The 20,427-nt window shown below is 46.8% G+C and overlaps 1 protein-coding gene across 1 annotated transcript in view; it reads left to right on the top strand.

Annotated features, from left to right (window-relative positions):
* Positions 1-2,872: 2,872 nt before the first annotated feature.
* Positions 2,873-20,427, top strand: part of MYO15B (myosin XVB) — a 29,234-nt gene continuing 11,679 nt past the window's right edge. Inside the window, exons 1-24 of the mRNA XM_075170140.1 lie at positions 2,873-2,890; positions 3,822-3,899; positions 5,503-5,560; positions 7,135-7,265; positions 7,374-7,469; positions 9,237-9,472; positions 9,557-9,735; positions 10,434-10,506; positions 10,950-11,155; positions 11,260-11,343; positions 11,549-11,646; positions 11,828-11,915; positions 13,334-13,444; positions 13,626-13,720; positions 14,321-14,557; positions 15,048-15,144; positions 15,477-15,623; positions 15,921-16,110; positions 16,235-16,325; positions 16,873-17,095; positions 18,646-18,761; positions 19,327-19,386; positions 19,633-19,708; positions 20,209-20,327. Coding sequence (XP_075026241.1) covers positions 2,873-2,890; positions 3,822-3,899; positions 5,503-5,560; positions 7,135-7,265; positions 7,374-7,469; positions 9,237-9,472; positions 9,557-9,735; positions 10,434-10,506; positions 10,950-11,155; positions 11,260-11,343; positions 11,549-11,646; positions 11,828-11,915; positions 13,334-13,444; positions 13,626-13,720; positions 14,321-14,557; positions 15,048-15,144; positions 15,477-15,623; positions 15,921-16,110; positions 16,235-16,325; positions 16,873-17,095; positions 18,646-18,761; positions 19,327-19,386; positions 19,633-19,708; positions 20,209-20,327 — 2,907 coding nt within the window. The remainder of the gene's footprint in view (positions 2,891-3,821; positions 3,900-5,502; positions 5,561-7,134; positions 7,266-7,373; positions 7,470-9,236; positions 9,473-9,556; positions 9,736-10,433; positions 10,507-10,949; positions 11,156-11,259; positions 11,344-11,548; positions 11,647-11,827; positions 11,916-13,333; positions 13,445-13,625; positions 13,721-14,320; positions 14,558-15,047; positions 15,145-15,476; positions 15,624-15,920; positions 16,111-16,234; positions 16,326-16,872; positions 17,096-18,645; positions 18,762-19,326; positions 19,387-19,632; positions 19,709-20,208; positions 20,328-20,427) is intronic.

Genomic DNA, 20,427 nt, shown 5'->3' with positions numbered 1-20,427 from the left:
TTGTCAGCTGCGGCATTCTGGGATACTGGAGGCCATCCACATTAGAAAGGAGGGATACCCAGTCCGTCTTCCATTCCAGAACTTCCTAGCCAGGTACAGTAGTGTACTGGCTTAGTATTCCCCAGCCTGGATGAACTTGTCAGCACACTGTGATTTGTTCTCTGAGGACTCCAGTTACAGCCCTGGTTTCTGTCCTGTCAACATCTCATCTTCCAGGTATGGCCTCCTGGCTGGGCAAGGTCACAACTGCTTGGAGGAGAGAGAAGGCTGCATGGCAGTGCTGTCTCATGTGGTGGGGAACCCCTCAGATCTCTACCAGATTGGAGTAACAAAGGTGATGCCTATAGAGAATCCCATCTTAATTGCACAGGCACAGCCATTTATTCACTGGCTGTCAATGGACAGAGAGCAGCTTGGCTCTCTGCCCAAAGAGGGAGAACATTGCATGCCTTCACCTCCCTTTTGCTTTGCCTTTTGTCTCAAGTATGAAGGAGGGATTTTTAGCATTTCAGATAAAGAAACAGGAGACTCTGGCTCCAGCCTGTTGTAGTAGCATGGCCAACTCCTTTGTCTACCCAGCATTCCTTGATGGAGATCTGGGCTTCTGCCTTTCCTGCCTACTAACCTCCATCACTCCTTGATTCCTTGTTGTCGTGGTTTAACCTGGCAGCAGCCAAATACCACGCAGCCGCTCGCTCACCCCCCCCGCCAGGTGGGATGGGGGAGAGAATCAGAAGGGTAAAAGTGAGAAAAACTCGTGGGTTGAGATAAAGACAGTTTAATAGGGAAAGCAAAAGCCGCGCACGCAAGCAAAGCAAATCAAGGAATTCATTCACCATTTCCCATCGGCAGGCAGGTGTTCAGCCATCGCCAGGAAAGCAGGGCTCCATCACGCGTAACGGTTACTTGGGAAGACACACGCCATCACTTCGAACGCCCCCCCTCCTTCTTCTTCACCCAGCCTTATATGCTGAGCGTGACATCATATGGTATGGAATAGCCTATTGGCCAGCTGGGCCAGCCGCCCTGGCCACACTCCTTCCCAGCCCCCTGCACATCTGGCAGGGCATGGGAAGATGAAAAGTCCTTGACTAGCATAAACAGTACCTAGCAACAACCAAAACATCAGCGTATCATCAACATTATTCTCACGCTACATCCAAAACACAGCACTATACCAGTTAATAGGAAGAAAATCAACTCCATCCCAGCCAAAACCAGGACACCTGTCCTCCACAAATATACATCCGTCTCTGTTACCTGCGCCTGTGCCTTCTGTCCTTCCCAATTAAAGGAGTGCAGTTTCCTTAGCAGGGAGCCTTAAAGGCTACCAGGAGATAAACCAGCAGCTTTTATTATTGATCAACACTTGGAGAAGCTGGCTGCTTTCCTTGTGGGTCAGCAACTGTTTCCTTTTCCCAGGTCTTTCTGAAGGAGAGGGCCAGGCAGCTTCTGGAGAGACGGTGGAACCAGAGGCAGAGTTGGGCCATTGTTACCTTGCAAAGGAACTTCCGATGCCTTCTTCGCCACAGACGCCTCCGTGTCCTCCAGGAGAAAGTCACAATCATTCAGGCTTACTTCCGAGGTTACCAGGCAAGGTCAGGAGTCAAAAGACCAGGCAAGGTACAGCCCTTTGTCCTTGGCTAGGACAGCAAGGTGGGGATGTGCCTGACCAGGACCCTCCTCATGTTGGCTCCTGGCCTCCTCTGCCAGGGGGGAATCCTGTCACTGGAATGGTGGAGGAGGGACTTCCCAGCCTGGTTCCCAACACTAAGGTTCCAGGGGAAATACAGCTGCTGTCAAAACTGCTATAGTAACTTGCCTGTGCTAAGGCTGATATTGTGATAGCTAGAGTAAAGGATGTAAGGAAAACATCTAAGAGAGGACCAGGCTTAACACAGTAAGACCAAATCCGGACTGATTTTATTAATGTTCTGTTTGGCCCGTACCCTCAAATTGAGTCCACAGTCTGCCTAAATTTTGTTGATATTTCCTTCATTAGCAATTCTTCTCTTTTCACATCCCTCTAGGAAGCGTTACAGGAGGCTGAAGAAGACTTTGGTGCAATTTAATACTATGATTTTAATCTCCAGACCTTTGATTCAAAGGAGGAAGCACTGCCAGGTAACAACGCTCTTCTCAGGACAGGTGTACTGCAGGAGCTATTTCTGCCCTAGGTGGAGCGAGCTGGTGACTGGGTGAGGCCAGGGCAGGGATGGCTTTAGGTGGTTTCTTGGAAATGATCCAGTGACGTGTCCTTCACTCTCTGGCTGACATAAGTGTAGTCAAAAGAAAGAACCACAGAGACTGGAGCCTTCACTCCCTAGACGAAGTTCAGAATTGGCAAAGGTAGCACAAATGCAGCCGATTTGTATGTCTGTGTGTGTGAGCTTCTCTAGGTTGCCCCAAACAAGATGTGAGCTTATTCCATCTGTGGCCTCCAGAGCTGTTGGTCTGCTCAAGCTATAAGGAGTCATTCATCTTGCTCTTTTAGTTGTCCAGTTCAATTTCTGGTGTTTTCCCAGATGGTTACTGAAATGCAAGATATTTTCAGTCCACAGTGACCCTTCCCTGACCCCTTACAGCTACCTCAGGCCGCTGAAGTCCTTTGCCTTTTGGAAATCGGCTGGGCCCATAGTTGGGGTGAGAACAGGATGGCAGTGGTTTGAGAAGAGGGAAAATTTTGTGCAGGAGAGAGCCATGGTTCCATCAAATGGGTTGAATGTATTTTGCACAAGCTATTAAAAAGAAAATTGAAAACAGGAAATCGGAGCACTCATCCTTAGGGTAGCAGCTAACATCCCTACAGCTGTCACTTTCACGAGGGAGGGAGAGAGGGACCCAGTACAGCTGCTGGCATGACTAGCAAAGGATGGGGCAGAGGGTTAAGGTCAGTGGTGTTGTTGGAAGACTGCAGAGGTTCCTTCTGCCATGCCATGCCCAGAGCAGTGTGTGTTTCTGTTCCTTTTCCTGCTCCTTCCTGCTTGGACAGGACCCAGCTTTTCTTTCTCCCAGGTAACCACAACAGCACAGCTCTTTTGAATCTGTTTCTGTTCCTCCAGTGTTTGCTTGCTGAGGTCTCTGTACATGCAGTAGCAACAATAAAGGTCTCAAAGTTCACCTGTTGCGAAGTTCCTCCTTTTCCCCCGCCCCACAGCCCTGCCCTTTGGACTTTAACATGCCTACTGTCTTTCTCAGCCCAACCCTCATAACCTCCCATCTAGTCACACCATTCTGCAACATAGACAAGCAGGAGAGAGAGAGGGAGAGACAGAGACCCTCCTTTTCCCTCTCAGAGTAGGAGTCAGGTGAGTGGTGAGGCTGGGGGACAGCAGAATGGATGGGAAAGGGCAGAGCTGCAAGGGAGTTTGGCTTTTGGTATCACTCCCACCCTCTCTGAAGGGGTCCCTCTCCATGCACAAATTCGTCTGTCCATGTTCAGGCTGCATTACCATATTCTTTGATGCTAGAGGAGGCAGGTGAATGTTTCTGACAGCTTCTGTGTGCTTTTGTCCTGAGACACATCAAATACTAGGTGAGGGAGGAAAGGTGTGGCAGGGATGCTGGGCAGGTGGTGAAGGCTCTTGCTGTTGAATTGTATTGTGCAGGGCAGGTGGTGTTTCAGCAAAGCTAAGGGCTTTGCCTGGGCATCCCCTTCTCAATACACTGTGTTGAGGCCCAAGAAGGTTCTGTAGCTGTTCTGTCATTTTATCTGCTGGAGCAGGACACCAGCTTCTGCCTGTACATGGAGTCTGCCCCCAGAAGTAGCTTGAAGTGACCTCATATACACCTTTTCCCACCCCCCTTTCATCTCCTAACAGCAGGAGTTCGAGGAAAGGAAACGAAGAAGGAGGTCCCTGGCCAGTGGTGACACAGAGAACAGTCCCAACCAAGGAATGGTAAGTTGTCAAACAGTCTGGGAGAGTCTGAGACAAAACAAGCCAGGCTCTCAGGGTGTTCTCCCTCCCCTATGCCTCCTCAGCCCAGGTTTGCTGGGGAACAGCAAAACATCTGGAGAGTGTACAGAGCCCACATATGTGCTGAAAACCTAGCAGCAAGAATGCAGTTTAGCCTGGTATAAAGAGCTTTCTAATACGTGACTCTCTCATTAGTTCAGTGTTTCCCAATCTCTAGGCATAGTCAGGCATCATAAAGTGGTCCTGAGGCAGAGAGTACTGTATTTGTTCACAGCACTGGACCTGTTCTTTGGAGCTGGGAGGAAGACTATTTTTGATAATCATGTTCTTTTGTGAAGGGTGGGAATGAGACAGTTCTGCACAAATATATTTATGAAAGATGTTGTAGAAGAAGGGAGGTATTAAAGGCCTCATAACAAATTAACTGCACAGTCTACAGGGTGTTTAACCTGTATCAACTACTACAAGTAACACTGCTAACTAATGTCATTATTTGTATGTTTAGATAGGTCATACATTTGCTGTGATGTGTTTAGCAAGGAAATCTGAATTGACATCATCCACAATTTTGCACAGATTTTTCAGTAACAACAGCAGGAATATTTAGCACTGGGTACTCTTGCAATATCACCTGGTTCCTCAGCTGTGGATTCAGGACTGTGGAATTTCACAGTCCACTTCCTTGGCTAGATTTAAAGCCAAGTATCTTATTATGAGCAAAATCAAACTGATCAAAAAAACCATGAATCTATCTTTAAGCATTGCTGAGAGTTTATATGGAGAGAGATGTCAGAATAGTATGCTTGGAGTAGAGGCTTTACTGTGCAGATCTTAAAAAAACAAAAACCAAACCCCAAAAACTCAGGCTTTGTGCCTTTGGCTTGGTTTCATAGTGTCTTAATCTGAGTAGTCCTGTCTGAAATACTCTGAACTGACGTGATATGTAGACATTGATGCTGATACACTGTGTTGCATTGGCCAATTTGCTTCCTACCTTGCACAAAGGCATGCATCATGCAAGGTGCAAAACAGTGAAAAATCAAGGCTCATTGGCTAGATTCTAATCTGAATTACCCAGGTACAGATCTGAGCTTCCTTAGGAACCTCCAAAATAGTGGCGTGCATCAAAGATCAGAATCAGATCTCTCTTGATTTATGCTGTAGCACTCTTGGATACTGAAAAATAAAAATGGCAGAGAAAGGAGCAGGAGGAAATTGCCCTTACCTTTCAACAGCATTCTCTTCTGTACAATATACCAAACTTGTTAGTAATGAGAGATGAGTCAAAGAAAGTCAACTTCCCTGTCACTTCCGTCCGTGGCAGTTGATTTTTTTTTCAGGAATTGCTCACCTTTCCCTCATTTGCTGCCCCATGTCATATATCTGTGTTAATATGATACTTCCCTATTTGTAATGTTTCTGAACGTTGCATAGGCAGAAATTACTGGTTTTGCTCAGATGCTCAATCCTTGTTCTGGCCAGCTTTTCAAAGGCAGCTTTACCCAGTCTCAACAGAACAGCTCAGGGTTTATAAGTTGTTTCACTTCTGGTACCCCAGTGACTGACTTGCTCACCCTCTCCACAGGATGCGGAACTGCTGGAGATCCCTGCAGAGCTTGCTGCCCTCCTGCAGTTAGCTGAAGGTGAGAAATCCTCCCTCCTTCCCACCCTTTCCTGCACTGTTTTACTTTACTGTTTATTTCCTTGTTTTCTAGCAGTTTAAGTACGTGCTTGGTCTACCTGCTGTCTGTCACCTGGGTTGTATTTGATTTATTATTATTGCAGTGTAAATATAATAATGGCAAATGGTGTCGTGTATACTGTTTCCCAACACGACAGGGCGGAAAAGCAACTTGGGCCAGTGGGCAGAACACCAGATTAAAATTCAGTATCTTTGTTACCTTTTCAGCTCTTTTGAACTGTGCTGATAGAACTGATGACAGTGATGGTGCAAAACTTTTTGGTCAAAACTATGTGACAGCAAACTGTTTAATGAACCCAGGTCTCTTGCAGAGCTGGATATCTGGAGTGTGAGAACTTAAACAGATCTTTTTTCTACTCAAAAATCTTTAAGGAAATTGAAGATGAAGAAGTCAAAACTACAATTTTGGCACTTTCAAAGAAATATTTTTGGGTTTTCATTAAAAATTACTTGTTCAAAAGTAATTACTTCTTTTAAAATAGAAGTGGGTAGAAACAATGTAACAACTTAAAGATGTAACAATGTAACAATTAAGGGAAATGTTTTGCTTGGGATGGAAAGTTTTTTGTTTTGTTTTGTTTTCAAATCACCAAAATACCACTAACTGAAATAATTTCCCAAGTTGTTGACCTGATCTTGAGCATTAAGTTATTTGCAGTTTTGTTTCCTCTGTAACTCTTTGTAAAATGTATATATTTAAGTTGAAATAGGTTGAGGCACGATTTGCCTCTTTATGATAGTATAGCATCTAACAAAATGACAGCTGTATCTTTGAACTTCTGGATAGTACAGTAAAAGATACAATCAGGCAGAAGAGTCTTGTGAATTGGAGCAGACTGTGCTGGATTCCCAAATACTCCATACTTCATGGCATACCACTCTAGGGACTATCAGCTGGTCTAGTGAGCAATGTTATCTAAAGAAGCTCAGGAGACAAACTGCACTGAAACTGCTGAAGATGAAAGCTGATGGGATGTAAACACGGAGGAGGAGGAGAGCATCAGGGGACACATTGGTCTGGAGATAGAGGAATGCAGAGAAGCTGTGCTGCACTGACAAATCTTTTCATTTAGGAAGATGTTTGCTCCGCTATTACCCATGATAAATCCCTCATCCAGTGCCTCATCATGAAGGCCTCTCATTTACTTGTTGACTGAACAGTTGCCAGCAGTACCTCTGCATAGGCTCAGTGCTTCCTGCCTTGTAAACTCTGCATAACAGAATTGAAACTCCAGGTGCTGACTGCCCTCTGGGTGTTACCCAGGGATAAGTGTCTGAAAGATCAGAGCTGTAGAAGCTCTCTCCTGAAGTTAAGCCTTGTGGTCTCAAGGAAGTAAGAATGTGCCTGCTTGGGGGTTTAGGGCAGCAGGGGTGGACTGGTGTCCCTGGAGCCAGGATGCTGGTACCGGTGCTCAGGCAAGGTTAGATGCATGTTAGCGATGTGTTGCACTGTGAGTTGGATGTGTTCTGGCTGCCTTTCCAACTCCTGCAACACAAGACCTCTTTCTCTTGCAGGTCAGTACCGAGCACAGGCCAACCAGATAACTGAGGCATTGCCTCCAGAAGTCAAGGTCAAAGATGACCTTTCCCTCCCACCCACCATCAACAGCTATCCTTTCTCCTCCTTCATTAAGTCACACTTCCAGGTGGGAACTCTTTTTATATTTCTTCATTGCTTTCCCACTGGGGAGACTCACTAGTTCTAGAAACACCAGGAACAAACTCTATGTTTCTGTCCTTTTGCTTCTTTTTAGAAGACAGATTTCCCTGCCTCTGGTCAGCCTCTGCAGCACCCCTTAACCCATCTGGACGCTGAATACCAGGAGAGCGCGCTTGAGATCAACAAACTGGTAAGAGACATCTTTCTTGACCAGGGCCATGTTGAAGAACAGGTGGGTGTAAGACAATGTTTTGATGCCGTTATACAACAAGATGCTGGTGGTGGCTACTGTTCTTACAATACATGGCGTATTAGGAGAGCAGAATAAATTGCTCCTTCTAGGCACTGGAGCAGTCTGGCAGAGATCACATGCAGCCCCATAGGGTTGCTGTGTTCTTGGTGAGCCATAGACCAGCCATAGACCAATGCGATCAAAATGAATTTGCCTGGTGATGTAGCCTCCAAATTTGGCAGGACATATAGGAATTAGACTGCTAAGCCTTAGTTTCCCAATATTCCAGATTCAGTAGTAATGACAGTTTAAGGGAGATCTGTATTCTCAAGCACTTATTCTTATCTGTCAGTCATAAAAAAGTTTAATTTAAACCAGATCTTTTCCATGATGTTGTTTATAGTAAATATATTGATTGTATCTCAGGCATACAGTTGCGTCAGTACACAACAGGGGACAGTGAACTGTTGTATAAAGGCTGGAAAAAGGCAGGGACTTTGTCATCAAGAAAACTACACCTGGAACCACACCCTAATTCTGTAGTGTTTGTGTGAGGGGGATGATGTTTTTTCATCTCTGTGGATGTGAAACACATTTCTTCTTAAAAATGGTAATGTTGACTCTCTGAAAATAGAATGAAACTTCAGATAATTTCCAAGTAAACCTGGTAATCCTTAAGCCCATTAGAAAAGGTAATACCTAAAACCAGTCTCTTGTTTTGTCCTAATGATCCAAATTATAGAAGAGCATAAGCTTCAATAAAATCTTGTGAATAGGATTGTGTTTAAGCAGATTACTGTTATTTTTTCCTGAAGAGCGAAGATAATTTTTCTCCATTGCTAATAAAAAAAAATATAGCTATTTCTCTGGCAAATGCTGTAATACGTAGGGATTTACTACAAAGAATTCCATGAAAACTAAACGACCACTATCTCCTGTTTTTCTCAGTGAATCTCTGACACACTTACTACCATTAACCATTTTAAGAAGTGTTGTTCTGTGAGAAAAAAATAGGCCATCACTGATAAATGTTCTTTCCAAAGCTGTTCATGGCACATTTTAGAAAAAATTTAATCTAATGACACATTGAAGTGTAGAGGCTGAAAGAAATTATTCTGTACCTAAGGGTGAGAAATACAAATTACAAAAGCATCTAAGATGTTGATATTCATAGCCAAGAAGCTGAATCATTGCTTAAGTGAGTTGGTTGAGATACCACATCTCATACTACTTGGTATAATATTAACTACACCAGAGTCTTTTTAACATTCAGTTGTTAGTGTTTCCTCATGTGTGGCTCTCTGAGCTTTTCACAAAGATCAGCTAAGCATCAATTTCTTTTACATATTTTTACAGCTAGGCAACCTGTGGGCTCAGACACAGTAACATAGCCTATGGTAACTTGCTTGTGTGTCTGAGCTCTGCCCAAACAAGGGGAAGTATTTTGCCCAAGAACAAGTTCTGAGTCAGAGGCATAACTAAGAAGAGACTGAAGTCGTCCTGAAGTTTAGTCACGGTCCAGTCTCTACGAACACTGCCTCCCTAATTCCCCAGAATTTAGGTGGTGCATAAAACCTGAGAACAGATCCCCATCTCAGTGTTGGCTACTCTTCTTAGGTTCACAGACATCCTGGTCTCTACTACCCAGGTTGTCACCTCACAACACAGTTTTGGGACAGAGGGTTACAGCTAGACCTCTCTTTTTTTTCCCCTGGATGCTTCTAGATTTTGCGGTTCATTGGTGACAAGAACCTCCTTGGCTGGCAGGAGGTACTTCTGGGCAACTACATTGCTGGGAGAGGTTTGAATAACGTGGCTCTGCGCAACGAAATCTTCAGTCAGGTGGTTGCCCAGACATGGAAGAACCCAGACATGGAGCACAGCCAGCGAGCTTGGGTCCTGATGGCGACTTTACTGAGCTGCTTTCCCCCTTCACCAGCACTGGAGAAGCCGTTGCTGAAGTAAGGAGGAGAAAAGACCTAGCTACACTTTAATTAAGATTAAGAGAGATGAGCAGTGTGCTAACAGCAGTTGCCTTTTCCTAGATTTGTGTCAGATCATGGCATGGAGGGTTACAATGCTGTTTGCCAGCGCAAGATCTTGACAGCAGCACAGCACACAGAGATAGACTCTACATTCTCTCGGGCCTACCCTCCTACTCAGCTGGAGTGGACTGCAAACCAGAGGAGAGGGAAGATGGTTCTGGATGTTCATACCTTTAATGGTAACTCGTGCTTCTGCCGTTCTGCTATCTTCTAGTCCCTAAGGACTTTTCCAGTGCAGAAATCAGCATTCAGAAAATACTTCCCTCAGCTTAGTAAAGAGGGATCAGAACACCGATTCCTTCTGGCTGGTACAACCATGGGGGATACAAGCAGCTGAATCTAGACCCAAAACTCCCAAAGTCTGAGCCTGATGAGCTCAGACCTGCTACTCAGGCTGAGGGATGAGATTCTTCTGAGTTTGGGCCCATCTTAAGAGAGGGCTGTTCTGATTGTGCATCTCTATGGGTCTAGTTTTCCTGTTATCCATTATTGCATAGCCCAGGCAGTTTTGTTACAGGGACTTTCTGCCTTTCTCCCTTCTTAAATATTGGCTTATGCTGCCTCTTGAGTGCTCAGAAGCTCTGTGAATTGAATGCAGAACATCCCTGCTCTGGCTCCTTGGTGAGTGGAGTGGTGGCCCAAGTGAACCAGGACACTGCAGGGGTTTTCAGCTCTCAGGTTGGAAATGCCAACCTGTGCCATCAAACAGTTATTTTGGATGTGAATGTGTTCATGTGCTTTCAGTCCTCCTGTGGGCCCCCCTCAGGAGTGTGTAAGACTTTCCAGCTGGGCTCTCTGCCTGTGTCCTGCAGAGCTTAGGTGTTGCTTTGGGTCCTGCCAGGGAGGCTGTGCGTATTGACTTTCTTTTCTGTGCTAGAGGAGACATTCTCAGCTGAGGTGGAGTCCTGGATGACTGGGGAGCAGTATGCAGGCTGGCTCCTGAGTGCAAGGTACTGCCAGAGGATGGGGGATCTGGGGGCGTGAAAGAGGCTGTCACTTGTTCTAAGGTTCAGACTGGTTGGGGCTGCAGGCTAGAATTTATATGGTCAGATGTGGAATCGCCACTCCTTACCCACTCTGGCTTGTGCGCTCTCCTTCACCCTTCCATCTGTGTGCATAAACCGTGGGCCTCTTTAGGAACAGAGGAATCACTGGTGAGATCTGTCAGAGCAGCTTCAGAGAAAAGATTAAAAAAAAAAAAAAAAGGACAAATCTTGAGTGATTCTAGTTTTTTCCTGACCCTGGGCACTTAGTAGTTGATTCACACCCTACATCTTAAGGACTTAAGCCAGGATAGACAAGGCAAGAAAAAACTGAATGCAATGTTTTCCTTTCTCTCCCTTTCCCCTGCCTACCTGGACACCTTTTCTCTCCTTCCTTTCCCTGTTACCAGGGGCTGTGATAAGAAGTCTCGAGGGTGGTCTATTTCCATGTTTACTGGCAACACATGGCAGGACCTGCTGGGCTGTGACTTTGTGCTGGATCTCATTGGAGAGACAGAGGAGGCCAGCAATCTCAGCAACCTCTCTCAGTCTTCAGCTGAGTACGCCATCACTTCTGAAAGGGAGAGAAGTTTCCTCCACAACTCTGACCTGGATTCGTAAGTCACCTAATCCTCCTGCCCCACCACTTGTGGCCCCGTCACCCAGTGGCTCGTCTTTCTCCCAGCACTCTGTGCTGTCCTCATCTCATTTTCCCCTTCAACAGGATCCCTCCTGCTCCAGGCATTCGGGCCCCTACGTTCCCACCACCTAGCCTGCCTCCAGAATTCAACAATCTCCATCCCGGTAAGCTCTTGCCCAGGACTGTGGATGGCACTGGGAAAGGCCAGATGGATCCCAGCCAGGGAATCAGAGCAGCGGGAGAGACAGCTGATTCTTCTTGATATAGAGCAAGGAAGGGCTCCACTCCAAAACACGACTGTCTAATAGGGACTGAAGACAGGGGAATGTTCCTTACTTGCCTTGTCACCAGACTTCCCTCTGCTCTTAGATTCAAGATTCAGAGATGACCTGAGGATGCCTGTAGGCTTGGATCACTATGTGGATGATCTCTTCAGCACTGTGCTGCATCAAGGCTCCAGAGTACCGGTAAGTCCCTTGATGCTCCCTCTTACTTCCTCTCTACAGCTCTCCTGTCCCTGTGGCTCCCTCAAGCATGCCTCTGCCTATTCAGTCTGCCTCTGCTCAGCTCAGATATGCCTTTGGATGGCTCTCCCTCTGTGAAGTCTATCTCTCCGAGCTCAGATAACTCTGTTTTTTCTTTATGCAGGATATGGAGAACAGGGAGAGTCTGACTGGACGCATGAAAGGAGGTGGGAAGATTGGACCCACACAGAGAGGAATCTTTCCTTCTACAGGTCTGTAAGGGGATGGGGTCGGCTGGGAACGCCTATGGGGCTACATAAGCTTCAGTGAGCACAAGTCAGGGAGTCCCTTAAATGCTAATTATTGCATGGGCTCAACTGATTCATGAAGAGCATTGGTCTTTAGTGTAGGTCATTAGAAGTTGTACTTCTCACTCCCAGGTGCTGGGAGACAGATGCTTTGGAGGAGGTGCTAGATAAGGGTACCACCTTTGTTCTGCTTTTAATTTCTCTCTTGAGTTGGTCTTGGGGTCAAGGCAACAGGTAGCTTGCTTCTGATCCAGGCCACCTCTTCCCTAGGTCAATACTCGTAAGTCCTGTATTCACCTTCTATTCACCTTGTGCTTTCACAAAATAGTTGCTGCCTTTCTCAGGGGAGGGTTTTAATCTTTCTTATTGCTTCCTTACAGACTTTCCCATCATCTCTAGCTATTCCTTGGGTTAGTAAGTCTGAAACCTGTAGAGGTTCTGGTTTGTGTGTTTAGTTTCTTTACTTTTCCTCATTTCTGTGGAGCTAAGACTCGGGTATTTTCAGTAGGGTGGAGTCAAACACCAATATATTAATGGCACTGAGAAATCTGCATGTGTAAGAACACACCCAGCTATTTCAGAAAGCTGGGGAATGTCCTGTTCAGATCATTACTGAGACTGGGACTATTTTTGGCTATTGTAGAGGCTCTGGGGTATGACAAGCCCTATTACAGATCACTGGCCTGAGGCCAGTTTGTCACTCATGTGGCTTCTTGCATCAGTGAGGGATGTGAAGATCTCTCCATGAGCCATTCTCCCTGGCAAGGACATCATGATTCCTGTGCTGTGTGCTGACTCACTCCTAGCTGAGACTGATTTCCATGCCCCTTACTCTGCTGGCTTTGCCCTTAGTGGGATTTCTGTTTTGTGGCCTCACGTGGGACTTGACTGCTGAGAGGAAAGGAATTCCTTTCTCCCCACAGTTCCTTCACATGACACACAATGCCACCCAGGCCAGGCTCGTTGTTCACTCACCCTTGCTACCTGCTGCAAAAAGACCAATATGGATCTAGCAGTCCCAGAGATCTTTGCCCAACCCTCAAGAGAAACTCTTCTTTGTCATCATACATAGGCAGGAGTTGTTTATATGCTTAGTCATGAAGGATGGTGGTGTCCTAAGCTACACTGCAGAAGCAGGGTCTGGATCCTGCTATTGTAAATTCTGGCAGGCCACACATTTCTCTTAGGTTTCCTTTTTGCACCTGAGTTTTGCTGTGTCCTGCTGTGTGTGAAAAGATAAACCATTCACATTTCCCTGTGGTTGGTGCCTATGGAGAGAATCAGAGGTACCCAGCCTATGTGATGTGTTCTGTAGGGACTGATCAGGGCTTTCTGATCTGGGATTCCCCAAAAGCACTGTGCATGTGGCCTTTTGCCTCTAGGCTTCTCTGGAATGACTCAAGCACCAGTTTACCAGCCCATGCCTTCAATGATGGGGATGCCAGCAGCCATGCCTATGATACCAGGGGCTGGTGCAATTTCACCTATGACAGGTAATAACACAGTGTTTCAGTAACTATACAGGGGAAGAGAATGGAAGGGTGGGTGTCGTAATGGAGTCTGTGCATTTGAATGTCAGGCAGGGTGCACAGTGAACACTCAGCTCTGGGCTAATGCTCAGGTACTGTGGGGAATGATTGCCTGTGGGTGTTTGCAGACATATGTCTTCCGCAGCCATGGTTATGCCGCAGCCTGTGGTTCCAGCTGTAGATCCCAATCAGGTAGCAGCACAACAGCAAGCCTTTATCAACCAGCAAGCCATGCTCATGGTGAGTGGAAGGGACTGGCTGGGGGGGGCTCAGGACCTGGGGAACAACAACGCACTGGTGTACGTGCTGTGAAGATGTTAGCCACGCTCCCCTCCTGCATTAGGCCTGCTCTGTAACACTCTGTGTTTATGTGCTGGGTGTTAGGTATATAAAGTTGGGATTATTTAAGACTGCACAACTGGGAACCCCCTTTTTGCCACTTTGTGTACATGGGGACAATGAGGCACCATAGGTGAGTGAGTAGCAGGGAAAAGAGCAGGCCCCAAGAAGCCTCAGCTGTAATTCCCATGTGTTTTTAAGCTGGAATTTGCTACAGGTGCAGATCTGCAGTATTCTGCTTTCTGTACAAAGCCTTGTGAGTGCATGGAGGTCCCAGGCTATCTCACTGGTAGCTGAGTCTTTGGGGTGTTGTTAGGAGCTCTGCATACTTGGCCAGGTGGGAGCAGACTCCCTGGGCATGCCTTGTCCATAACACTGGCAAATTTGCAGTGGACTATGTAGATGTTCTGTGATTACCAGTGAAAGAATGGGACAGCCTGACTGATGGCTGCTGGTTTTGCGTAGCCTAGAGCTCATGGACATTGCAATTCCTTCCTCCAGGCCCAGCAAATGACCCTTCAAGCCATGAGCATTTCCCAGCAACAGCAGCAGCAACAGCAGCGGTGGCAACAGTCTCTTGAGAACTCAAGGCCAAGAGTCTCAAGTCCACCACAAGCCCAAGCCTCGGCTCCAGTCCCAGTCCCAGCCACTTCCCCAAAACCCAAGAAGCCTCCCAGCAGCCAGAATGCTGCACCACCACCAAAGGCTCCAGAACTGCCAGCTAAGGCAGAAGAATTGGTATGAAAAACAAACAGTGGTAGTGAATTTGGTTTGAAATTCATGATTTGCATTTGCTCTACTTCCCTTCCAGTGTGGCAGTGGTTTGGCAGAGAGGAGAGCAGAGAGCTATGCTTACCTATGATACTGAGGCTTTTCAAACTTTGCTTGCTGAGTCTTTAAGACACGGGATCAAACCTTGGTGGCATTAACTCTGTAGAGGTTTGGCTGCAGTGTTGGCCAATTAATTCCCAGCTGATCTGAATTTTTCCATAGGAAAATTCATCACTTTGAGTTCTTTATCTTCCAGCAAGCTGTCTTGGGCTTCTAACATACTCCTTCTTCTCTGGATTTGGTTGATGATTCCTTGGGTCAGAGACTGATCTCTTGGGATACTCCCAGATAGCGAGAAGATCTAGATCAGAACTTGGCGAGGGAAAATCACCTCTGAACTTAAGGGCACTACGGACATATCTGCTTGCTAACTAACCATGTTGTGAACTGCTTGCAGGTTTATGACTACACGGAAGACCAGTTCTCCAACAGTGAAGATGATGACTACCCTCGGGAAACTTTCCAGCAGAAGAGAGAATATTTTCAGAAGATGGGTGAGCATCTACCACTTTGGGAATTTCACTCATCTTAACACCTTGTTCTGCAGCCTCCCTGGCATAACAAGGTGTTCTTGTCTCCCTAATCCCTGCAGGAGCTGATGGTGCTGTCTATAGCAGGAGTTTTGGGTGCCTGCTCAGCTGGCTACAATTCAGATTGTGAAGTGTGTTGCCAGTTTTCTGGAAATCTTTGGGCTTGTGACTGCCACACCCTCCTTTGCCTCTAGAAAGCATAGGCTTCTGCTGACTGATGGAAGGGTGGGAACTACGCCGTTAGTGCTAGGCTTTGGCTGTGGGTTTAACTAGCTCAGGTCTCCCTTTCTATGCAGGAGAGCAACAGATCCGAGTGAAGAAAGTCAAGCCTCCTTCCAAAACCTGGACCCCTCCAGCCAATCCCCAGCCAAAGCAGGAGGAGGAGAAGGAAGGGGAGCCGGAGAAGAGGGAAGAAGAGAAGCCCAGCCCTAAAACAGAGGCAGGTAAGATGCTGTGCAGTGGAGACCCAGGCAGGCTGACAAGCAGGAACTTTCCAGGAGCATCAGGCCAGGATATAGCCAGAGGAGGAAAGGATCTGGCTCTTCTGGGAGTCTGCATCTTGACGGGAGAGGAGAGAGAGAGAAAGGCCTGAGCTTTGGGAAGTGGGATCCCAAAGCAAGGCAGTGTGGAAAGCCATGGCCAGTCAGCCTAGGGGTGAAAGAGAGGGAACTTCAAATGAGACAAAGGGATTTGTCCTGTGTCTTTGCTGGTCTGTTAGTTAAAGCTGTCATCCCCAATAGCTCCTGCTCCCCCTTTGCCACCTCCTGAGCCGAAGCCGAAAAAGCAGACACCAAAAGCGAAGAAGGAGCCACCTGTAGTGAAGCCTTCAGGTTCCACGTCACGGCCTGCACCCAGCCAGGAGATCCGCAATATCATCAAAATGTACCAGAGCAGGCCAGCCCCCGAGCCCCAGCCTATTGAGCCTGTCAGGTGAGAGAGCAGGGTCCACCCAGGTGGGCAGGAAGGAGATGAGTGGGACTATATACCAGCACTGGCTCCATTGTGGCTACAACCCCTCTGCAGCCCTGTAACTGTGTTCCCCATTTCCTTGCAGGAGGGTATCCAAGCCATTTATGAAGAAGAACGACCCCAAAAATGAGGCTCTGGCCAAGCTGGGAATGATGAACCTCCCATCTCCCAAATCAGTGAGTTCTTTGCTCTCCGGTCACCTAAGAGCTCAGCAGAGAGGGCCTGTATATCCAATCTCCAACAGGTTGGGAGCTACTTGGTGCAGTAGCAGCCAGGTGACTTCTTGTTGGGTTACTAGACGGCTGTGAGCTCATACCATGGTGCTGCCCATTCTAGACTGGGTTCCAGTCTGTAAAGTCACTTGAGGTCCTGGAGAAAAGGCTCTGGAGCAGCAAGTCCTATTGTGGTATGTTTAAGGCTGATCTGGAAGCAAGCAACTTGTGTCCCACACATTTGGCACCAAGGTCTTGGCCCATTAATGACTTTTTCCCCTTCCCAGCTGGAGGCTTCAATCTAAAATACTTGATTCTCTGCACCTGGGTTTGCTTGATCTTCATCTGTTTGTAGATCATGTGCTGATCTAAAGGTCCTGGTATCCCTGTTCACACAGATCTTGCTTCAAGGGTTGGACTGCTGCCCTAGGGATGATTTATAACAGCAGTGTCAGGACGGAGCACAGTAATGCAGAGAATGACAGGGTCAAATGGTTTTGCTGTCTTGCAGCCATCCCCCCTGCCACAAGAGAAGAGAACACCTCCACCTACCAAGCCGAAGCCAGGCTCAGCCTCCAGTTCTATCAAGGAGAAGCAGTTGCCTCTCCTGTCCATCTTCAGCCGGGAGAGTACCCCACCAGGTTCCCAGACCCCTCCTGCTCCCCCTCCTCTGCCACCATTGCCTTCGCCTCTCCTGCCTGGGAACCAAGGCTGGCAGGAATCCACAGGGAAGGGTGAGTATTGACTTCACCCAAGTGGGATTTGGTAGCGGGGGGCAGGGAGGGGATGGGGTCAGACTCAGCCCAGTGGCCCGGGAGAGTCACAGCACATGTTCTGTCATCAACCAGCTGGCCAAAGACTGAGTGGGCTGTGTGAAATCAGAGACTGTCACCATAGTTCCAGTCTGGCCCAGAACTCAGCATGGCACTTTCCAGCTCTAACTCTTCCCTCTCTTCCCAGTGCAGTGCAGGATGTCACGCACAAACGATGAAGGAGGGGCTGGGTTTCTCTGAAAAATGCAGCTAAAACCAGAAAGGACCTTTGGGCTACAGCTTTATCAAGATCCAGTCCACAATACGTTTTATTACCTACCTGAAGCATAAGTACTTTATCAAAGCTGCAATTCAACGGATGGACTTTAGACCAGGGAGGAATGGGAAGCCACGTGTTTTACCTTCTAGAGCCTCTGGAGGGTCCTTAGAGACAGGCTGAGAAATGAAGAAATGTTTCTCAGGGAGAATGAGAGCCTGGGAGACCTTGGACACTGGCCACCTAAGGAGTGTCTGGATGCTGCCCACCTGAAAAATTGCATAGCTAATGCTTCTCAGCAGGAGTTTGGAAGCGTTATTCAGTCCTAGGTTTTGTCTCTGAATTGCAGTGGGAGCCTGGAGCCGTAATTCATTTTATATTTTGCTGCAATTTTGGATATATGTACCAATGTATTTCAAGCTGTTTAAAACTCTCATCAGCATCACATTTTATAACATGCAAGGAACAGTCAGTCAAGCACATTACTGCAGGACTCCATCCTGCATCAGCTTCCCTGGTATAAAAGAATGTCCCTGTTTCACTCCCCCTCTCTTTTAAAAAATGGAGCTTCAGGAAGTCTTGTGAAAGTAAATTGAAGTAACTGGATTAGCCTGAAAAATCCTTACATGCTTTTGAATAGGAATATAGAAACAGCTGAACTGTGGGATCTACTACATTTCTTGATTGTCTATGAACTCTGAAGTTCCAAAAGTTGGGAGTGCTTAAATTAAGATATTCCTACCTTGTAAAGCAATGCCTTTGAATGGTTGTCTTCAGACTGAACCTGTCTTTAATAGACCTCCTGCAGAGAGAAAATCCAGTGCAAGTACCTTGCCTGGTACCAGAACCTTGCAGTCTGCAAGCTCAGGGGAGAACTTTTATGTATTTTTGAAACATTTAGCAGCCTTTTTATAATGACATAAAGTGAAACTGCGTCTTCAAGCTTAAGCACAGGGGTAGTATTTTGCCTGGGATGCTGTGTGCTCCCTATCTCTGGCGTGTTTCTATTATGAACACTGAACTTTGTGGCTAATACAGCAAGTATAAATGCTATCAGAAATGCTGGTACTCACATGATGACTGTTTTATGCATGCATTCATATTAGCTGATCGCTGACCTTCAAGAAGGTTCTTGACAGTAATCTTCAGTCAGGCACATGGCACTGTCCCCTTTCTCTTGGTAGGTCTTTGGCAGGTGGAAAGGTGACCCTGTAGTTAGCAAAGCCCATCTTCACTGCTCTTTCTCCTCACACAGACTCTACTGTAACAGTAGCAGAAGATGATGGTATCAAGACCCAGCTGTACAAGCTCACTGCCAGTGTCAGCTTTTCCTATGTCAACCCTGCCTGGAAAATCTTTCTGCGCAAAGAGGTATAGTTCATTAGCTGAGAGCTGGCTATGGGGGGAGGGAACGGGTCCCACATTTGGTTAAAATAATTTCTTGTCATAGGCACCCAGTGTGATATAAGAGCACAAAGACAGTTCTGGGAGGAGATGACATGACACAGGAGTCGGAGGCAGGGGATCATCTCATAGGGGATCCGGGTCCTACTCTGCCTTACTGACTCTGGTGTCTCAGTTTCCCTACCTGTCCTTTCCTTCCCCTGTAAAGCACTGAGAAGTCTGCAAATAAAGTAAACTTGTTGTTACCTGGTGCTTTCCTGTTAAAATAGTACAAGTGTGTTTAAAATCAAGTATTGGAGAGTGCACTGAACTGACCAGGGTTCATCCCATGGTCTCACCACTTTACTTTTGGTCCTTCGCTCCTAGTCCTTCTGTTTACATTCCCAGTGTCTCTTCCCTGCCTGTCCTTGGAGATGGACTCACTCCTCTCTGGCAGTAGGGCATATGGATTACAGAACATCCCTGGGGAGCTATTTCTGCAACATTCGTAAACATCTGTAACATTACTATTGTTTTTATCCTCCTCTTGCAGGTGTTTTACCCCAAAGAAAATTTCAGTCACCCTTATTGTCTGAACTTGCTGTGTGAACAGGTATGTATTGGTGTATGACTCAAGGCCTGTTGTCTTTCTGTTTGGGGACAAAACACTCCATGATTACATTGTATAAGTTGCATTCGCTTCTGCATCCCTAGCAGTGTTAGTCTTTTCTCCAGGTCCATCCAGTCAAGCCCCTGCTCACTCCTTTCTGAAACTCAGTCTGTTTAACAGCCTCAGATGTTCCAGCACACTCAGATGTGGCCTTTTCAGTGGAAGCCTCTCTGTTTCCTTCCTCTGCAGATCATGTGTGACACATTCTCTGATTCCTGCCTTCGGATCTCCAGGGAGGAGAAGCGCAAGATGAAAGACCTGCTGAGTAATTAACAGCCCCATCATCCCTTCCTCCCAGCTTTTGGTTTGAAACGAGAAACCAGCCTCCAAGCCCTTTCAGTCAGGACTTAGGGCAGAGAAGAAATGTTTGTCACTGCAGCAAGAAAGCACATTTGTGTGTGCTGTGTAGTGCAGTGTAGGAATGTTTGTTTATTCCAAATGGCCATAAAATGCCCCTGAAATTTCTCTGAGCCAAAAAACTTAGTTCTGATATGTTTATTGTGGGGAGAGGAAACTGAGGCCCGAGGATGGGATTTTGAGTTGTCTCAAAATCCAGCTGTCGTCTTTGACAGGAGCTTCATAGAGAGGGGGAGAGAAACTAGTAGTAGACTGGTGTGTGCAAATAACATGGTATCCTTTCACCTCTGCATGTTGTTTGCTGCACTGTAATCACTGAGGAAGACTGGTGGGAATGAGTCCCTGGGCAGAGGAAGACTTGGCCATCTTTGTCTTACTGAGAAAGTATCTGCTTTATACCCCTGCTAGTGGAGTTCCGGGTTGGCAACGATGTCCAGTCCATTCAGGAGGATGGGATAAAGAAGAGAATTGTACTGGCTGCTCGGGATAACTGGGCTAACTATTTCTCCCGCCTTTTCCCAGTTCACGTGAGTCTTAATCTTCTCACCAGACCCTGGGCTTGCTTTAGCTGTGTGGCTCTAGTTCACCTGGGATCTCTTTCTGTCTCCCTGCCTGGCCACACATCAC

The sequence above is a fragment of the Calonectris borealis genome, chromosome 20, assembly GCF_964195595.1.
Source record: "Calonectris borealis chromosome 20, bCalBor7.hap1.2, whole genome shotgun sequence".
Lineage (NCBI taxonomy): Eukaryota > Metazoa > Chordata > Aves > Procellariiformes > Procellariidae > Calonectris > Calonectris borealis.
This window is presented reverse-complemented; position numbering and strand designations above follow the sequence as displayed.